At 45.7% G+C, this 20,939-nt stretch overlaps 1 protein-coding gene across 1 annotated transcript in view; it reads left to right on the forward strand.

Annotated features, from left to right (window-relative positions):
* Nucleotides 1–375: 375 nt before the first annotated feature.
* COL16A1 (collagen type XVI alpha 1 chain) overlaps nt 376–20,939 on the forward strand; it is a 123,686-nt gene continuing 103,122 nt past the window's right edge. Inside the window, exons 1-2 of the mRNA XM_033157651.1 lie at nt 376–740; nt 7,078–7,211. Coding sequence (XP_033013542.1) covers nt 7,124–7,211 — 88 coding nt within the window. The 5' untranslated portion in view covers nt 376–740; nt 7,078–7,123. The remainder of the gene's footprint in view (nt 741–7,077; nt 7,212–20,939) is intronic.

A 20,939-nucleotide genomic window follows, 5' to 3' on the forward strand; every position in this document is an offset into this window, starting at 1 on the left:
GACAATGGCATCCGAACGGGTTGTCAGCTTGGCTTCCACCTGCAGCAACTCCTTGGCCCTGAACAATCTCATTAAGAAGTGTCAAACATTAGGAAGGCAGAGAGAGAGAGAGAGAGAGAGAGAGAGAGAGAGAGAGAGAGAGCGCACTATACAGACAGCAGAGTAGCGGATGAGGTGGCTGTGGCTTTCGTTGCCTGTAGGCCTTTGTTCCTGTCCCAGCTGGGCTTGATTAAGCTCTCTTGGCATTCCGGCACGTTTAATAGCTCTTTGCTTCCAGCGCAGGGGCCTGGCAGAGCACGAGCATTTCGTCACAGAGGCAGCCTCAGGCGCTTAAGGCAGTTGTGGGGGGGGGGGCAGGGCGGCGGGGGGAGAACCTTCAATTTTCCAACTCAGGAGGGAGAGTCTAAAAGAAGAGCTATCTGGGTTCTGAGCTGTCAAAAACTCTGTAAGGACCCCATCGAGCTTGCTCTGCAGCAGAGGCTGGGATCTGCTCTCCTCAGAGCCTCTACTCCACCGATTCTCCGCTCTTTCTGTCTTGCACACCAGCCAAAAATAAAAGGGGGGGGGGAAGAGTTGCAAACAACTGAAAAGTTGGAGAGGAGGCTTGCCAGATCTGATGGTGACGTGGGCTGCAAGCTCCCTGCTAGTTTGCTTGCTTGCTGGGGACTCGATTGCTCTCCAACGCTCCTCTTCCCCCACTGCTTAGGAATATGGCCAGCTGTGTGTAGCACCTCCGACAGGTAAGAGAACTAATCCCTCCCAGTTTGATTCAGAACACTCTCTCTTTCTCTCGAACATCTGTTTGCAGGGCTGCGAGAACTTTTTGATTTGCTCCTGGGTGACTTTGCTTGCTGAAGCAAGGATGCTGTTTGAAGCAAAGCGGGGGGGGGGGGGGAGGAGGAGGGGGTGTTGGCTGGAAGGCAGCTTTTCAGGTACGATTTTCAGGCCACCTATAAGCCGAAGGAGGTGATTAGCTAAGCTGCTGCAAGCTTGCCATACCACCGTGGATCTCATGCTTTATCACCATGGTTGACTCCTGGATGAAATCCTTCCAGAACCCGGCTAGAAAGCAACTCTCAGAGTTATCTTAAATTTGCTTAGCTTTAGGGCTCTGTGTTGTTGGGTGTGGGTCTGTATAGTGTAAGCTTTGGGAGATGTGGAGGAGCAAAGACAGAGGCTTTGTAATGCATCATGTACCTTTCCATAAACACCTCCAGATGTGCTTTATGTGCAATAAATCCTTTTTTTTAAAAGGGAGGCAAAGAGAGGAATCCTTGCCTCTTAGGAGAAGCTTCCTTTCAAACAAAAAGCCTGACTGTATCCTTCTGGAAACAGGGCACCTTTAACAGGAGGTGAAGAAAAGGAGTAATTGTTGGAAGGGAATTTAGCACAAGCTTTCTGTATACACACCTGCGAGGAAATTGTAATGTGGGCTATGTGAGGCCCCCTTTTTATTATTTATCTAACTTGCAGAATTTACACAGGAGTGTGGATTCCCTCCCTCCCCCTTTCATTTGACACATCAATCAACCTGGGATCAAAGGAGGATCATAAATGCAGATCACCAGATGGTGCGTTGCAAGTTTTTCCCTCCATTTAAAAACTTAATCACTTTGGAGATTCCCACCCCCTGCTTCAAGGCAGATCAGCTAAAATGAACCAGGATTATTATTATTATTATTATTATTATTATGCCAGTTTGGTGAGCTGCTCACTGTAGGATATGGCCTGGCATAGGGTGGAGGAGAATTTTGTTCAGGCCAGGTATTTAAGCAAATTCATAGAACAATTGAATGGTGGATCAGAAGGGACCCAAAGGGTCATCTAGATGAATGCCCTGCAAATTGACCTAACCCACCCCTTCCAAACATGGCTTGGGACATAGTTATCCTTCCGATTTCAGAATTCTCAGGATTTTTGTGATCTTGGCTCGAAAAGCACCAAATTGCATACAAATGTGCATATTTTAGAACAAATTACATATAGGAATACATAAATATGCATTTAAAAACTTGCTTAAATACCAGTTTCTGTAGAGATTTTTTTTTATAGAAAAACAGATTAATGAGGAAACAGAACAGGATAGACTTATTAATGAACACCGGTGAAATTGGCACAAAGTGTAAATAGGGGGATTTGCCCCTCCTTTTGCCCCTCCTTAGTTTCTCATGCCATCCAGTGCAAACACCTCTGCAGAGATTAAGCTTCATGACTGCATAGGTAGTCAGGTCTCCCAAATTATTTAAAGCAATGTATACTATGAAGGGGCCAAGATACCTGCATAACTTCCTGTGTTTCATTTATGCAGCACATAAATGTGCATCTGAATATGGCTTGCCATGCTTGAAGTTCTCCTAAATGTGTAGGGACAGTGCAGAGCTTACCATGGACTGCTGTTTGGGAATGCTTTGCAGTGTCCTATTTCCACCCCCCCCTCCCTTTCAGTTTTGGAGCTAACTGTGGCTAGCGTTCTGTCTGCACTGGTGTTTTAGTTACCCAATAATTAGCCCAAACCCAAGCATGTAAAGCTGGTTCTTTTAATCACAGTTGCAAAATGTGGCTTGGCATCAGCTATGGTTCATGGAAAGACTGGTGCGGATATCCTTCTAACATCACAGTTAGCTTTAAAACTAGAAGGGAACAGTGAGTCACTGCACAGGTAGCCAAGGTAGGAAGGGATGGCGATGAGTGTGCCAGCTGGTGGGGCACCCCACCTCCCTACTCACAGGGGAGCCTGGGCAGCACTAAGTGGGAAAGCGCTGGCAGAGGAGGTGGAAGCCTCTGCCTTGGAGAGATTTCAAAAATCTTTTAACTGCTGGGGCAATTGATTTGGGCTATAACCCACGCGTTTTAAAAGAGCTTTGCTGGCCTCCGCTTCTGAGTCCCATTCAAAGTGCTGGTAATTGCTTTCAAAGCCTTAAAGGGCTTAGAGCTCAGGGGGCCTGACAGAATGCTTTCTCCCGTGTTGATCTACCTGTGCCCTGTTAGGCCACACACTAAGTCTTTTCGTCAAGTGCTACCTTGGTCAGGTGTGAGATGAAGCAGGTGGCAAACGAGGAAGGCGGCATCTATGCCTGTAGCACCCTGACAATGGATCATTGACTGATCTCTAGGGTGCTGACTTGGCATCTGTGTGGTTTTCCTTCTGACATCAGGCAGAGCACACTTTTGGTTTCCCGGGCCTTTTAAATTGCTGAAGTGTCTCTTCTGTGGATTGAACTCTTACTTATTGTTTTTAACTACAAGCAGGTTCTGTGTTTTGTTTTAAATATTCTTTCTTTTTAAAAGGTGTTGCACAGTGCATATGGTAGGATACAATAACAACACAAACAGGACATGACATAACAGTGCACATCAAAGAAGTGTCAGGCATCACACTCAGATGGTCGCATCCAGAGATAAAGAGCAGCTTGAGAATCTGTAGGAACAATTTAATCAAGAAGGTGTCTAGGTAATAGGTTCAGCCGAAAGGGGTTTGTTTGTTTGTTTTTTAGTAGTTGGTGGTATTATAAGGTCTCCCTGCCTGACTATGTGACACAAATGGGGATTCCAACTGCCTGCAGATTAATTTATCACATTTACTTTCAGCCCTCAAAACATCATTGCCATTGGGCAATTTTTTCTGGTCCACCATCCTTAAATTGTGAAGCATGTTGAGTTGTTTCCATTGATGGGCAATTTCCATTCTAGCTGTCGCTAAGAGATAAATGATCAGGCATATCAAGCCATTCATTGGGGAAAAAATGATAGGAGAACCAGTCCTGGATCTAGAAACACAATTTGATTAACAGTAGTAATTACTTGGACTACCCTAGACCAAAATCCCTGCACCACTGAACACATCCACCACTTGCAGGACATTGTTCCTATCCGATTGCACCATGGTTCATGTGACTTAGCTTCACAGTTTGCGTGTGGCCTCCCTCAGCCTTAGTGACACTGGCTTCATCAGTAGTTTTAACCAAACAGCTTTACTCTTTTTTTATTTGCATTTGTGTTAGGGGACTCATAAAGTGAGTTTTATGTAGGGCAGTAAATAAATGTTTTCAATAAATAAATATAAATAAAACATCTCAACAGTTCACTCCTGGGCAGGCCCTTCATAAATCTCCAATTTGCCGGTGTTATTCAGAATGGCTTGTTTCCCTTGAAGTTCCTGCAGGTTAGGAATGTGTGCACAATCCCTGGGCTATTTTGCTACAGGCGCTCCCAAGTCCTCGTAAAACACAATTTGCAGAAGGTTAAACCTCTGTTTCTCTGGGAAGGAAAAGCAAGCTTCCAAGGGAGTCCAGCCATTCCCCCCTGGAAGTAAAGATGGAGTCCAAAGAGAATTTGCGTGACGGAATTTCACCTGGACAAAATTTAAGCCAAGGGACTGCACCCCAGGAATGGGCCCACTGACAAGAGCTCCCTAGACCTGGTGTGGTGAGGAGGTGGGATCACTGGGGGGGGGGGGAGCACAGAGAGCCCTTCCCCCTCCAAAACCTGGAGTCAACACTGTTCTCTTCAGACTAAACCCAGGAGAAATCTGAGGAGGCTCAAACCATTTTACAAAGGGTATCCAATAAATACCATAACTGAGACTGTGGTTTGGCAAACGGAAAAACTGAGCAGAATCTGGAGATGGAAGGGAGATGTGAGGGATTTCAAAGGAAGTCTGAAGACTTTTGATAAGACTTACAAAAGCATTCAGGGATAAGTGTGTGTAAATTCCTATCTGCAATAGTTGGTCCAGCCTAAGATGGGCAGGGAAGAGTTTGGTTATAGGAAATGAGGAGGAGGAGGAGGAGGAGGAGGAGGAGGAGGAGAAGTAGAAGGAGAAGGAGAAGGAGAAGAAGGAGGAGGAGCAGCAAACACATAATGGTGCAGTTGTAGGTGGCTAGTTACTGGTTGGCCACTGTGCGAATAGGATGTTGGATGCCTTTGGATTCTTTTGGCTCTTCTTGTGAACTTGGAACCTACTCCTTTCCCCCCTGTGCTCCCCCTACTGAGGAAAACATAGAGGAAGGGTCCAAAATTGATGCCCCCCCCCCATCCGCAGACTGGAAACTTGGCTGTGATTCTGAAAGACCTGCTCCCTGCCTTGCAGACGTTTTCCCACCTGGGCTGGGAAGGGAAGGCCCTGACTGACTCCAGCTACAAAAACTGAGGCTGCTGAACATAATCTTGGGCTGGGGTATTGCTTAGGGGTTTTTAGTGAGGGAGTGTTTGTTGCTGTTGTCACTGTTAATTTTTTTTTGTATCTTTATTTCGTATCTTACAATTTATGTGGAAATTGTTCAACTTGGTTGTGTGCTTTTTGATGTTTTGTTTATTGCTTATGCCTACTTTTGTTATGTTTGTACTTATGTAATTCTTAATACACTGCATGCTGCCTTGATCATGGTGAACCTTTGAAAGGTGGCATACAAATGAAATAATTGATTGATTGATTGAATTGAATTGACATAGTCTATTTCACAGCATCATTCCGCTGCATGTATAGAACCATTCAGAGGCTAAACAACCAATGATTTCTGGATAGCGAGACATTGTAAATTAACATTTTGTATTAAAGACACATGGTTGTATCCAACTAAGTTGGTACTCAGAGTGGACCCATTGAAATTGCCACCAGTGGGTCTACTCTGCATAGGACTAACGTTGGATACAACCCACAGGGGACAAGCCAACCAAAGTTAGGCATATGGAAATTTATCAGGTTTCAGTGAGGAAGTTAATCTTAGTAGTAGTGAGATGAGCCTGCCCAGAAGGGGACAGCAGCAGGGGTCAGGATAGCTTTTGGTTGCTACAAAACTGGTGCTCCCCCAGCCTCACTCCACCCCAGCTCAGCAAGTAGGAACACTGTTGCAAACAGGGCCCCCCTGCCTCTCCAAACACCATTCCTCATGTGCCACGACTAGTTACTGGAATAATAACAGAGTTTACAGCAAGTTCTTTCATGAGCTGGCAAAATCAATCCTCCAAAGTTCAGTGGCGGCCTTGCTAACCACCCCCACCCCACCCCCAAATATTTCTATCATGTTTTCTGGATACTGGCACACATCTCACCCCTATTGGAACAAATAACACCCCTCTGCACACACCAGTTTCTTCTTGTGTGTGAAATTTCATCCAAGGTACAGGCCAGGAGCAAAATTGGGCCTGGGGAGGGTCGGTCAAAAATGAGTCAGGGGACACTTGGTCTTCCCTTACTCGGCTCTCCCCTGTCATAATGGACCTTCTTCCAGAAGACTCGTCATTCCAGAGGCTGGGGTTGTAAGCAGGGCTTCCACTGAGAGAAAATAAAAGAAGAAGAAAAGAGGAGACACTAATTTGAACTACAAACAATTCTACAAAATATCCTGTCAGCTCATCCCTTAGCACCAGAAGGATCCCATAATTGCTTCACATCAAGGAGTCCACAGAAGCTGTGCAACGCTGAACCACGATTCCCTGAAAGCAGCTTTCCAGATGTAACAGCTAATCTGGGCTCTACTCATTACACACACACACACACACTGCGCCACACAACCACCACAGGCTTATCGCTGTAGCCAGTGGATTTTGCTGAAAATGACATTTTGATGCAAATTTGGGCAAAACAGTACTGAAATTCTGCAACCACCTTAAAGGGCTTTGAAAGGATACTTTGAGGTTGTACAGAGCAATCGTGCACCCCTAATTTAGCACCACTGAGGGTAAGAAGTAGCCAACTTGGTGCCCTCCAATTGGGACTGCTGGGAGTTGGAGTCCAAGAACATCTGGAGGGCATTATGTTGGCTACCCTGACTTAGACCCTGACTATGTGGTACAGTCATCACTTGAAAAGTAGTGTTAAATAGCCAGGCTCTGAGTGTTGAATTCTGATGCTCTTCCTGAAGCAGACAGAGAAAGCTGGAGGGAATCACAGGCTACTTATCTTATCTCCCCTTTAGTAGCTAATTTCCCCACTGGGTTGGGAAGGGGAGGAGCAAGGATAATTAGCTGCTAGGATAGAAGGTGGGTCTTTTTTTGTTCCAATGAAATGGCAAAGACATGTTGACCCTTCTCTTTTCTCAAGGGGCCTTGCTGACACCTGCTCCCTCTCTCTTCTAGGTGCAGCATTCCCAGCAGTGCCTGCCTGGGCTACCAAAGACCCACCATGTGGGGAACCCCTTTTTCCATCTTGTGCTTGTTTGGCATTGTCTTTGGCACCAGCAGAGGAGGGAAATTGCTTGCTCCTCAGGAAGGTAAGAGACCCATCATGGTTGACACAGATGGCCAGTTCCTTAATGGGATGTAGACAGATCACTAAGATTGTGTTGTGGCATCATGGTTGACACAGATGGCCAGTTCCTTAATGGGATGTAGACAGATCACTAAGATTGTGTTGTGGGATACACGTCAGAGGATCCACAGAAATGGATCCAGGCTCCTGGTGTTTGGAATGAATGTTGGGTTTCAGGTGTCTGCACCCTTTGGGGAGGCAGTTTGGCTTTGTACACACTTTCCCATTTCACATCTTACAGTAAGTAGTCAGGATTCTACTGGAAATAATGTGCAACTTTTAATGAACTAAAGCTGAGCCCTGCCGTTAATTAAAGTGCCAGCGAAGCAAACTGAAAAACATCCAACTGAAAGAGTTGCAGCAGTTCTCAGCATTAATTAATTCAAGTTTCAGTGTTGAATATATGCAAATCCTTTTGGCACTAAAGAAAGGTTCCAAAACTATGACACCAACGAAAGATGGGATCCAAATCGTTTTGATGATTACTGTGACTAATTCACGCAACACTGTGTGAGGTGGAGGTGTCTTTTAGGGCTGCCTTTCCCTCTTAATTTTCTTAACATACTTGGGGGTGGTGTCAGTCTGGATGATGCCCATGAGTGACTTCCAACATGTGATCATGTGACTGTGAGGTTACAATCTACAAGAGGAAACCTGGTTAACTTTTGTTAAGGTTATGGTCTCAGCTGGCCTGTTAAGTGCTGCCATTTACTAGTCCAAAGAGGTTGCCATAGAGACAAATGGGAGTAACCCCTCCCCCACCTAGTTGGAGGTAGCAGCAATACAATGGCCAGAGATTTGTATGTGAGTTTTGGCCGGTGCTGAAAGCTGGAGAGACTGAGGCTTGTCTTGCTCTGTGCTGGTCCAAAGAGCTTGGGGTTTCCCTGTAACCCTAATGGGGAAACAAGATCTGTTGGGGTGTTGATGCTGAGATCCCCTCCAGCCTATGGTCAGGTTGTATATACATGTAAATGAAAGACACTATAGCAGGGGTCAGCAACCTTTTACAGCCATGGGCTGGTCCACCATCCCTCAGACCACGTGGTGGGGCGGACTATATTTTTTTTGGGGGGGAGGGGAATGAACGAATTCCTATCCCACAAATAACCCAGAGATGCATTTTAAATAAAAGCACACGTTCTACTCATGTAATAACATGCTGATTCCTGGACCGTCTGTGGGCCGGATTGAGAAGGCGATTGGGCCGCATCTGGCCCATGGGCCTTAGGTTGCCTACCCCTGCACTACAGTCTCCATTGACTTTTCATTCCAAGGAAATGGAACCCTGAGGAAAGGACAGGAACCCCTGAAATCTCTTGCTGCCTGGAGACTGAGGTGTGAGCAACAATACAATGGTTTGGTGTCAAGGCTGAATGTGGCCTTGGGGCAAGAACTTGGTTATCCACCCCATTATCACATATGGTGTTTTCCCCGGGTACAGGAATCAAGCCCCTGCTTCAAAGTGCTTACACTTTAAAATTCAGCACCAGGAAATCAACAGAAGGAAAGAGAGGAAGGTGAGGCAGAGGAAGAATTTGCAAAATATCAGGCTGCTTCCCATGATAATGTTGTAGATTGATAGGTGCTGGAATTCAATTAAGGTTTGGGGGTGTCAAAGCTAATTTCCTTGGAGATGATAGCTAGACTCATGTGTATTTTGCTGCAGGCGGCCTCTTGAGACTTTCGTGGGCTGTCCATGAAGCAATATGAAATGGACTCCAGCACCCCGCCTGGGTTATCATAACTGGATGTGCATATCTGTCCATTCAGTTCAGATCCCCAATTCGGTCTCCATTCCTGGGGAGCTGCTATATCTAGCCTGGGAAAGGCCAACTTTAGCATCGTGGAGTGATGGGTGGTGGCGTGGGAGGAGGAAGGGACGCTGCTTCTCCATGGCTTGGGGGCCAAAAGTGCATGTTTGCCACAAAATTGGCTTCTTTGCAGTAGAAAAATGTAGAAACCCCTAATATAGGTAAATATTAAAGAAGGGAATGATAGCTTGATGGAGAAGGGGCTCCAACTTGCTAGGATAACGCTTTGCATGCAGAAGGTGCTGTGTCCAAATGCCAGGATCTCTGGGGGGGGGGTTGTTTTGTTTTTTTGTTTTTTTAAAAAATTGATTTGGTAGCAGGTGATGTAAAAGACCAATAATTGTAGGCAGTAATGGGCAGAAAGTACAAATAATCTAGCCAGGTATTGGGAGCTTCCTATGTTTCAAAAGTGTAGATTCTTTCTCTCTCTGACATACAAAGGAAATGGTGGCAAGATTCCTACCCCACTCTGGACCCCTCCAGACTGGAGATGTTTTTAGTGAGTTTATTCTGCAACAGGTCATTGATGGAACATTAAGTGCTCTGGAGGCTGCTCCCCTATAATAGATCCAGTAAGAAATACCCTGTATGGGAACATCTTATGCTCAACAAATGTGTTGAGGGGTGTATGCATGCATGCATGTGTGCAAACTCGCATGTGGGGGTGCTGAACTGAGTCTTTGACCTGGGTGAAAGAAAGCCTAGTTTCACCCCTGGGTGGTGGAATGTCCTTCATGGGATGTTTTTTAACTCTGCTATTCTATTATACTATGACCTGACTGCAACAGCAGCACTCTGTTACATTTTCCAGCAACTGGTCTTCGGGGATACAGTATTTTGTCTCCAAAACCAGGGGCCTCCTGCATGCATAGCACTTGCTTTGCCACTGAGCTATAGACCTTCCCCGGAGTTGGAAGAGGGAGTGGCTCAGAGGAATGTAAGAAAGAAAAGGAAAGCAGGGAGAGAGAAAGGGAGAATTGGCAGGAGGGAGAGGTACAAATGGGCAGGAGCTGGAGGGCAACTTTTACATATGGATTGTTTAAAAAGAACAGAATCTTTGGTTGCAGGCCAGCTAAATCTCAACTGGGGGGTGTCTGTTGTGCAAACACTGGTGGGTGTGGAATTAACACACTATGCATTACCAAAAAACTATTGTTGGATTAAAGGATGGTTCAATTACTCCCTGACAGTTGTCTGCACAAAAACTGCCTGCAAGATATCTTGAGCTGAAGGACTGCTGAGAGGATTTGACAGATCAAACATGAGTCACCTTTTCCTTCACACATCCCCCCCTCCCTCCCTCATAATTTTTAAATGTGTCTGGTACTCAGTGAGCAGATACCCCTACCTCCTTCCAGTCCACTGGTCTTATTTACAGTGCTGGTAATACACACTATACACGGCACTTTGTACCATAAGTAAAACTGACAATCCTCAGTCCCCAAGGAGCCTACAGTCTAAAATCCCCACTAAGTTTAACCAGTGGGGGTTTCTGCAACCCCAACGCTAAGTGCATAACCCTCCAAGTGCCCATATTTTCCATGGACAGTCCCAGAATTGCAAAAGCCATTGCGACTTCCGATTTGATCCCAGAATGTCCCAATTTCCCCTGCCAGCACTGAACCTGGAGGAGGACATGAGCCAGCACATCTCCTGAGCCGCAGCGGCAGCCACAGCTGCGAGAGAGCATCCCGTTGCCTCTGCCTGCCAGCCTCCTCTCTTGGGCAGGTTGTAGCAGTGCTGAAGAGTGGGAGAGGAGGTGGAGAGACTGCAATCGCTGAGGCCCAGCCCTGCAAGGCCACTCTGGGCGGGATGAAAAGGGGAACGGAGCAGAGCGCAAGAAGTCTTGTTTTTTATTTTTATTTTTTTAAAAAGGTTTTATGCGTCTGTGTCTAATCTTGCCCATTTCTAAAATTTATTTACAGTCATACCTCATGTTGCATCCGCTTCAGGTTACGTCTTTTCAAGTTGCGTCCCGCGGCAACCCGGAAGTACCGAAACGGTTACTTCCAGGTTTCACCGCTCGCACATGCGCAGAAGCGCTACATTGCACTGACGCGGCACTTCTGGATGCGAACGCCTCTGGGACGGATTATGTCCGCAACTCGCAGTTCCACTGCATTGGTGTGTGTTTCTCTTTTTGTAAATCTACCAAAGAATAAAATACAATGCCATAAAATAAAATAAAATAAAATCAGGATTAAGGGGTTTTCTCAGGATGGTGGGCATGTCTGCTGGTGTAGCAATGGCGGCACTCGCCCTTCTTCTGATAGGAAATGCTGTGCAGGGTGGGGGAGAAAAATGGGGGCTCAAGGAGGGTCAGTGGGGGGGAGGAAATGAGAAATGTCCCTTTTCCATCTGATGAATGTTGGAGGGTATGTAAGTGGAGGTCAGGGAGAACTGGTGCCCAGACATACTGGCAGAGTGGTAAGCAGGGAGACCAGCAGTAGATGGAGCCAAAGCCAATGGTAGGCAGAACCAATTCATTGGCATGTGCAGTCATGCAGCTCCCGCAGGGTGAAACGAGAAGAGGAGAGCAGCAATAGCATAGGAATAACCCTGCAAGTCTCCAAACACAGAGCCTGCTGTAATCGGAGGCAATCTGTTCTGGTTCCTTGGGCACAGAGTGCTTAATTTATGCATCTGTCTTTGTTCAGTGGCAGATGCACTTATTCCGAGCACATCTGTGGCTCCCTCTAGCTTTGTTTTAAGTCTTGGGGTGGGGGCGGGTTGCTTTCATCTGCTGGATAAAGGAGGGGGTGGAGAATGTAACATCTTCCATGGTGGCTCCAGACAACAGGAGTTTTTGTTTTCATTTATTGCAGAATCTTTTAATCTAGTTGGTAGTCCCTCTCTCCCAGCCCGACCCCTTTCCCCAACTGAAGCTGTGAATTTGAGCTGGATCGCTGGTCTATCCTGCACAATCTTGTCTATTCTTTCCTGGCAGTGGCTATTATCATAAGAATATGAAAAGAGCCCTGCTGGAGGCCTATCTTGTTCAGCATCTTGCTCTCCCAATGGCCAACAAGATGCTTAAGGGAGATCTGCAAGCCAGGCCTGAGGAGAGCAGCATGTTCCTCCTGGTTTTCCCCAGCAACAGGCATTCAGAAGCATTACTGCCTCTGGTGGTGGAGGCAGGGCATAGCCATCATGGTTAATGGCCTTTGATAGCCTAAGCCGCCATTAATTTGTCTTGTAGAGCCATCCAAGTTGTGGCAGAATATTCCATAGTTTAACTCTGTGCTATGTAAAGGAAGTCTTTCCTTTTATCTCTCCTGAATCTCCCAGTATTCAGCTTCATTGTGTGGCATCTGGTTCTAGTATTGTGAGAGAGAGAGAGAGAGAGAGAGAGAGAGAGAGAGAGAGAGAGAGGAGGGGAGGTGGGGGGGATTTTCCCTATCCTTTCTTCACCCCATGTATATGCACCTTTTAGTCTCCTTATAGTAAGTCTTTTTCTTCTTCTTCTTTTTTAAAGACCCAAATGTTGTAGCCTTTCCTCAGAGGGAAGTTGCTTGAACTCCTTGTTTTGATTATGAACATACAAAAAGCCTGCTGGATCAGGCTAGTGGCCCATCTTGCCCAGGATCCTGTTCTCACAGTGGCCAACCAGATGCCAGTGGGAAACCTACAAGCAGGATTTGAGCACAAGAGCACTCTTCCCCTCCTGTGGCTTCCAGTAGCTGTTATTGAGAAAGATTGCTGCCTCCAACTGCCATCGGGGCTGGCAGCCACTGATAGCCCTCTCCTCTTCCATGAATTTGCCCAATCCTCTTTTAAAGCCATTCCGGTGGCCATCACTGCCTGCTGTGGGGGCAAGTTCCATAGTTTAATTATGTGCTGCCCATTTTTTTTTTGGTCCTTTTCCAATCTCCTTTTTGAGGTGAGGTGATCAGAACTGTACACGGGATCCCAATTGTGGCCTTGATGTAAATTTGCACCTTGGCATTCATTTCCAGCATTCCAGGTTGAGAAAGGTCTTTTCCCAGCGCTGCTGTGGGAGCCCCATTTCTGCTCTGCCAATGCCCTTATTTATTCTGTCTCTTCCATTGCCTCTCTTGCACTGAAGGCTGCACCCCTTTTAAAGATTTGCTTCACTCTGCCAAGTGCCTGAGGTGACATTCCCGGGCTTAGGTTCAGCGGTGGCTATAGAAACCATTTCCAACCAAATGGGACCTTATAAATGGATGTTCTGTGTCACAAATAGGACAAAGCCTGGAGATACATCTCCAGTTGCTTATTGGTTCTATTTTTGGAGCTGAAGATACTTTGATGCCAGGCCCAGGCCCAGACATTTTGCTTCCTGGGGTGGAGCAGCAAATTGTGCCCCCGCCCCCACCATGGTAGTCTACTCCAGAGTGAGATAATGCCTGTCACGTGTGCCTCTCCCCCCTCCCCCAACCCAGCTGTCAAAACGCAATAATAGCAACACACTAAGTTACCAACCTTTGGCTGCCCTTTCATGTCACCTCAAACCAGTTGCCTAATGAGAGGGCCATCTCTTTTCCTGTATTTCAGGCCCAAATAGAGTACGATAGAGCAGGATATGGTTCATGAGAAACCAGAATGACCTAAGAGAACCCCATGGATAGAACTGTTGCCCTGTGTCATAGCTTCCTGCCTGGATGGGCTCATTCCTGCTCTATCTATTTGTCCAATGCTCACATACTCTGGTAGTGAGCATAATATATTAAGGCAATTAAGTTCTGCAGGTTAACACTGTGCTGCCTTAAAAATACTGCCTGTCTCTGGCAGGGGCATTCCCTGAATTTGGGTCGCCCACTGGCTAGCGATGCAGCCTCTCCCTTACCTGCTTGCACTGATGATGTCCAGAGTTCATCTGCACTTCCTCCAAATTTCACATGCTCTCCTTTCATCCGTCTGTGATGCATTAAACAGAAACATTCCGTCTTCCTGACTTATGAGCTTGTTTTTCCCAGGAATTGGCTAAGCACGCGGTAAATAGCAGACGCTTCTCGTACGCTCACTGCCCCACTTGTTCTTGATCGTTTTCCTCTTCTCCTGTTTTGAGTTATTATGGCAACTGCCACCATTGGCAAAAAAAGAGGGGCTCAGTGCCTATAGATTATGTGGGGGTGCAGCTCTGGAGAGCAGAAAAGAAAATGCCCATTGAAATTTAAAGAGGCAGTTAAGATCTCTCTTGCAAAAGGCAAGCTTTGGGGAAATTGTGGGTAGGTGGGTGTTCTTGATTTCATTCTGCCTTACCATGGTTTTATGATGGCATTTATATTGTTTATTTATTTTAAGAAAATGTACCCTGATTGGAGAATCTGGTTGAAGCTATCAATTGCCTGAATCACATAAGTCAACATAATGCCATGATGTGAAGCCACAATTTGTCCTTGGCTTATAAAGTGTGGCTTGTTCAACTATAGTTTAGCATTATGTACAAACTCAACAGCTTGGCTTACCCATGGTTTGTTTGTCCCTGACCCCACCCCACCCACTCACTAAGCCACAGAGGCAATAGCAGTTGGGGGGGGTGGAACAGGCATTGGATTTTCCAACTGTGGCTTGTTTCATCTTTTGTCAGATGACTCATGTTTTGTTGAACAAACTATGGCTAAAACAAACTGTGTGTTTATGTGTTACATGCAAGCACAACCAGTAGCTAGGAACAAGCAAGGCACTTGGGAAAGGCACCTCCAGTTTTTCTAGCTCTGCTACATATTACCCATTGTGATCTTGGTCTTATGATCTTAAGATGCCATAGAAAAATGTGCTATTATTATCCTGTGTGTTCTGCCTGTCTGTGCTCACCTGTTCCTCACTCCCTTTGCTCACTGGTGCTCTTCCCTGGGGCCAGAAGGGCAGCAATTAGAGTCAGGGAAGTTTGGTGGTCAAGACTGGGCTTTGTTGAATGCCTGACAATACCACTTCTGGCATCAGAGGGTCCCTATATCTACCTGTGAAATATCACAGAGCATGTTATCTACACTGCATATCAGTTGTTTGGCTCCTCCATGGACAGTGAAAAATTCAAAGCAGTCATTTTGGAGAAAAGCATCATGGAGAACTAGCCACCTGCAATGGCCAGAAGATTTTGTCTGTTGCTGTTTCAAGTCAGTATGGGAACTTGACCCTTCCACCCCTCACCAGCTGTGGCCAGATGTAACTCCCCTTCCTGACTCTTCTTTCAAGCCTCGTTCATATTATTGAAACTCTGTTGACTTCCTTGGAAATTCCTCAGACGTTGCGTCAGAACATGAATAACTTCTTTGAATCTCACTTCTGACAAAATCTGGAGACAACTTGTAGATGTGAGGAATCCCGCCACCAAACGCTCCATATTGAGATGGTTTTAAAGTTTTTATTCACTCTTTCTGTCACATTGCTTTGTATTGATTTGAACCATTTCTCCCTTGCCTTCCGCCTGGAGATGTTTGGGTGGCAGCTAACAGCTTCCCTCTCAAAGTCACTGTGGATTTTTGCTGAAGGTCAAATGGTTGTGATGATGGCTCTTTATCTAGAACGTTCCACGCTCTCCTTTTGCTGCACAGAAAGTGCCCCAAATGATCTCCCAAGGGCAACCTATGGCCCACGCTAGCACATTGACTTCCTCTTCCCATTGTTGTTGTTTAAATAGTCCTAGCAGGAAGATGTTAAGCAGATGTTGTAGCCTGGACACCTCAGAAGGGCCCTCAGGAGCAGTTTTTCGGGAGCTGTGATGTTCCTTTATAGACACACGCTGCAGTGAACCGTGGCCACAGCTGCACACTGGCTGTGATGAGGCAGCTCAAGACAATACTCCAGGGAATGTCGCAGTTCCGAGATCATTCATCAGGGAGGAGTCAGTTTCTGACTTTGCAGCTCTCTGGTATGACACCAAAGAACATTAAAGAGAGTTCATCCTAATTTCAGCATCCTAACCCTAATTCCAAGAAAAGTCTACCAGATGCATTGAAAGAGGGGTGAATCTGTCAAATTTCAGTTTCTCTCCATTTCTAATTTTTCCAGTCCTGAAGTCAGTTTGCCATATTTCTGCACCACTATAATTCATCAGCTTTTTAGTGTGCATTGTTCCTAATTTATACATAGTTGTATGCTCTAACAGACACATGGAGAGGGCTTGCAGGACTGCATTGCAAAATGGGTGTGGTGCAGATTTCAAAGGATAGCTGTGTTGTGGTTTACACATTGCTTTGTGGAATGCGAATTAGGTAGATTCACATTAAAATAGGAAGTGAACCAAATTTCTCCCCTATCCCTATCTCAGAGCAAAAATGCAGCAAAAAACCCTCTTGTTTTCATTGGTGTAATGTCTTCAAAGGTGCGCTGCCTCTGATTGAGGAAGTTTCATTTAGATAACCTGGCTAACCATGAGCTTGCCTAATTGTGAGCTTCCCTTTTAAAACAATGCCAGTGTCCACAGACACATCCTGTGGCAGTGAGTTCCATAAGCCAGCTGGGCTTTGTGTAGAAGTCCTGTGTTCTTCCTTATTTTATTATTAAATGTATTTATATCCTGCCTTCCTCCAAAATCAGGATTCAAGGCAGCTTACAACATTTAAACAACATCATCATAAAGTACAAAGTGATAATGACAGATTAGTTCACACCAATAGTTAAAATATACTAGAACACATTTAAAACCAGCATTAAAGTACAGTTTGCCCTGACAGCAGCCTAGTGGTTAGCATTGTCTGCACCTTAGTTTCCAAAGGCCTGTCTGAATAGGAAGGTCTTACTCTGCTGGCGGAAAGATAATTGAGAGGGAGGGAATTCTACAATATGGGAGCAGCCACAGAAAAGTCTCCCCCCTCTCTTGCTTTCTCTTGTGTTACCACCAACTGTGCCTCTGATGGTGATGGGACTAAGAGAAGGTGCTTACCCCAGAATTTCAACATCCAGGCAGGTTTGTATCGGAAGATGCAATCTTAAGGTAGCCTGAAAGTCATTTCTGGCCGAAGCCTACTGCTCAGCAGTTTGATTGGGTGACCCTTATGAGAGACAGTAGGTGAAGAACACTTTTCCTCTACCCAAGAGTGAGGGGGAGATGGGCAATGACTTCACATGAGTAAAGGTGGCCAGGAACAGCGGTGCCAACTTGAGTAAAATATTGTGGGGGCTCAAGTAAGCACTGCCCCCACTTTATCAATCACATAACACAGTGAACACACACCATTTGAATGGCAATGCCTATCAACTTTGTGGGGGCACAGCCCCCTCAAATATTTTGTTGTGGGGGCCGAAACCCCCCCCATGGCCCCTAGGAGTTGGCTCCTATGGCCCAGAAGATCATGCCAAAAGTCTCATCTGCTTTTCTCACTGTGCATTTACTCCCAACTTTTTCCTTGGCTGCAGTGAGTCAGAGGACTCATACAAGCCACTTCTGGCATCATTGTTTTCCAGCAGCTTGACAATAATGCATAATTTTGCCCTGTACTGTACTGCTTATTTGGATCAGTCAGGGAGGTAGAAGTGTAAGGGAGATTGATGGATAGAAAGAGGATTGGTCTAAAAAAAAACCTTATTGGATCAGAAACCCAGACATTTCTGCCAAGGGAAGAAGAGGTAAGAGTTAGGCAGAAAGTACCACATCAATTTGAGGCTAAGATCTCCTGCCCTCCTGGGGCAGGTGCCAAATGACTGGCCTGGCAGAGATCATGGAAAAAGTAGTAGTGGAGAATTGGGTGGAATTAATCCTCTTCTTTGTATTTGCTTATGTATTTATTTTCCCCAATGTATATTTAACAACTTTTACTGTGTTTATTCAACCACATATGTTGTTAAGGACAATGTAATGTACCGTGGATGGATTCAATGTCTTAATAAACATGTTTCTTTGTGATTTATTGTTAACATGATCTTATTTTATATAGCTAAAGCTGGTTAAGTCTGAAATGTACTTGTACTATGTTTCAATCTTGTAAAAAAATTGTGTAAGATACATTAAACTTTAAAAAAAGGAAAGACAGGAAGGAAAGAAGAAGAAAAAAGAGCCTAAATTGTCCATCATCCAAGCAGATCCCAAAGTGATGTTGAATAAGAACAAAAATAATATGCAATAAAAGCACAACATAATCCATCATGAAACAATAAAAGCTGGAAGACAACTGCTGAAGAACAAAAAGGAGGACCAAAGATGACTGTAGCTTCTTTAAAATGCCTGGACAAATGATGTCTTAACATGGTGCTGAGAGGACTGTGAGACCAATGCCAGGTGAATCCTTCCAGGGAGAGTATTCCAAAACTGGAACAGTTTAGGGCTTTAAAGGTAAGCCCCAGTACCTTGAATTGGGCCCAGGAGCAGATAAGCAGCTGGTGAACTTATTGAAGAATTTATGTAAATGGCTTCACTTTCCTACACCAGGCAGAGTACTTTCAGCCAAATTCTGAAGCTTTGGAGTCACCTTCAAGGGCAGCCCTGCACTGGCGGAGGAAGTGGAGTGCGGGGGGGGGGGCACCGCCCCCAGAAGTGCGATCCCGGTGTGAGGTGCCATCGTGGCTGCCTCCCCAGCCCATGCTGGGCGCCATGCCCCCAGAATGAGTGCCACGCCTCCAGGACACGCACCAGCCCCGCCCCCGCCTGCTCTCTGCCCCCCCGGTGCCGGAGCATGAAGTTCTGCCACTGCACCCCTATTGTGTAACACATTTACAGTAGCCTTACTTGTAGGTTTCCAGAGCATGGATCGCTGGCGTTAAGCTATCCAGTAAGTGAATTACAATGACAGGTGCAAAATGTAAAATGCTAATTTGGCATTCTGGACGCCCCCTAACAAACCACAATTTCCAGGATGGTTTTCTTTTGAAGGGGGTAGCCGTGAAGTTTAAACACATACAAAACTGACAAGATGTTTGTTGTGTAGGTATGCTCTAGGTTTTTGCCATAGTTTATGAAGATGTCTCTCTCTCTTGCAACTTCCTCTCTCTCTTACTTCACACTTATTTTTTCTCTTCTAAGGAAGGAAGGAAGGAAGGAAGGAAGGAAGGAAGGAAGGAAGGAAGGAAGCTGGAGTGACCCACTTTCACTTGGGTTGGGGCACTCCGCATTAGTGGGATCTCCCTACCTTCCAGTTAGAGGCCATCGATGTGTCATAGATAACTTGTAGGACTTTGCTCACTGAGACCAGAGTTCGTTCTCCATTGAGCCATGAAATGTACTGGGCAGCCTCCGGCAAATTTCTGGCTCTCAGCCTAACCTACCTCATTGGGTCATTGTGAGAGTGAAATGACATGACTCCTTGTGAGGCACTTTGAGCTCCTTGGCCAAAGGGTGGAATTCATAGGCGATGAAGAAATGCTTTGCCTCTCAGCAAGGATGACGTGGAAGGTTTGGAAAAAATGTGCACATCTTTTACTTATCTGTCTCAGAATATCCGCAAGAGAGATGCATCATCCCGGTTGTCATCTAATGTGGAAACTGGATAGGGATCAACCCTCGTTTTGCCAGAGGCACCTTGAAGGAGCTGAAAGATATCTGTGCGTATGCAGAGTGGAGCTTCCAGCCATGGCTTACTCTGGTGGCTGTTTTAGATCTCAGCAACATTGCAACGCTTTGATAAAATCTGAACTCAAGAGTATTTTTTGGTGTAGTGCAGATAACTAGATAATCTTCGGGGACAGAGAAAGCTTCACAACAGTAGCAGAAATAGTTAGGAGGGAAAGGGGAACTGGGTGGAGCATGGCATCACCTACATTTTATACACATTAATTCCTATTCATTGAGAGATTAAAAAGAGGGGATATTGTCACCAGTGCTTTTTTCTGGGGGGACGCAGGGGTATACATACATACCCCTAAACATTTTGTGAATCTTTGTACTTTTGTCCATTTACTGTATTTATTTTTCCTGATTTGAACTAAACATTTTTTTTTTAGAAAAAAGCACTGATTGTCACCCTCCTTTTTTAAAAACAAAAACAACAACAATCCAAAATCAGTTGACTAATTGTATGAGATTTAGGCCCATTTACCTGAATATAACAGGACGCGGGTGACACTGTGGGTTAAGCCACAGAGCCTAGGGCTTGCTGATCAGAAGGTCAGCGGTTCAAATCCCCGTGATGGGGTGAGCTCCTGTTGCTCGGTCCCAGCTCCTGCCCACCTAGCAGTTCGAAAGCACATCAAAGTGCAAGTAGATAAATAGGTACCGCTCTGGAAGGTGCACTGCTCTGGTTCACCAGAAGCGGCTTAGTCATGCTGGCCACATGACCTGGAAGCTGTACGCTGGCTCCAGCTGAGCGCCGCAACCCCAGAGTCGGACACGACTGGACCTAATGGTCAGGGGTCCCTTTACCTTTACCTGAATATAAGCCCTACTAAATCCAGTGGGATTTCTGAGTAGAAAAGGGATTTTCTATTAAGGTTGCCGCCTTCATTAATCAACAGAAAGAGCCCCTTGTTTTGCAAGGGAAAAGGGTTGTTTCCAACTAAGTTTTGCTCAGAGTAGACCCATTGAACTTAATGGGCCTATTGATTTCAACAGGTTAACTCTGAGTAGGACTAGCATTGGCCACAACCTATGCTTGCACAAGGCTTGTTCAGGACATTTTGTTGTGTGGGTCAGAGGGCAAGACGGTGCCTCCTCACCCCATTCCAAGTTCTGAAGCCAGGAAGACTGGTACCTGAATATTACCTCACTATGGGTAATGAGCAGCATCCTGCACCACACTTGAAGAAAGCAGGCTAGTTTGGGAGATGCGGGGCAGACAATAGTCGCACTGTCCTTTTCTCCAACACCTCCCAATGCTCTAATACCTCCCCCTGTTCTCTAACGCTTGAGGCAGCTGCCTCCTGCATAATGGTAGGACTGGTCCAGAGGTCTGCATCTTGATTCTGTTCCACATCTGCACAATCTGTGTGCCTTGATTTTTGTCTGTGCAAGGCTTTAGTGCAATCAAGGGTACCATGAAATGTGA

Source organism: Lacerta agilis, chromosome 8, assembly GCF_009819535.1.
Source record: "Lacerta agilis isolate rLacAgi1 chromosome 8, rLacAgi1.pri, whole genome shotgun sequence".
NCBI classification, from domain to species: Eukaryota; Metazoa; Chordata; class Lepidosauria; order Squamata; family Lacertidae; genus Lacerta; species Lacerta agilis.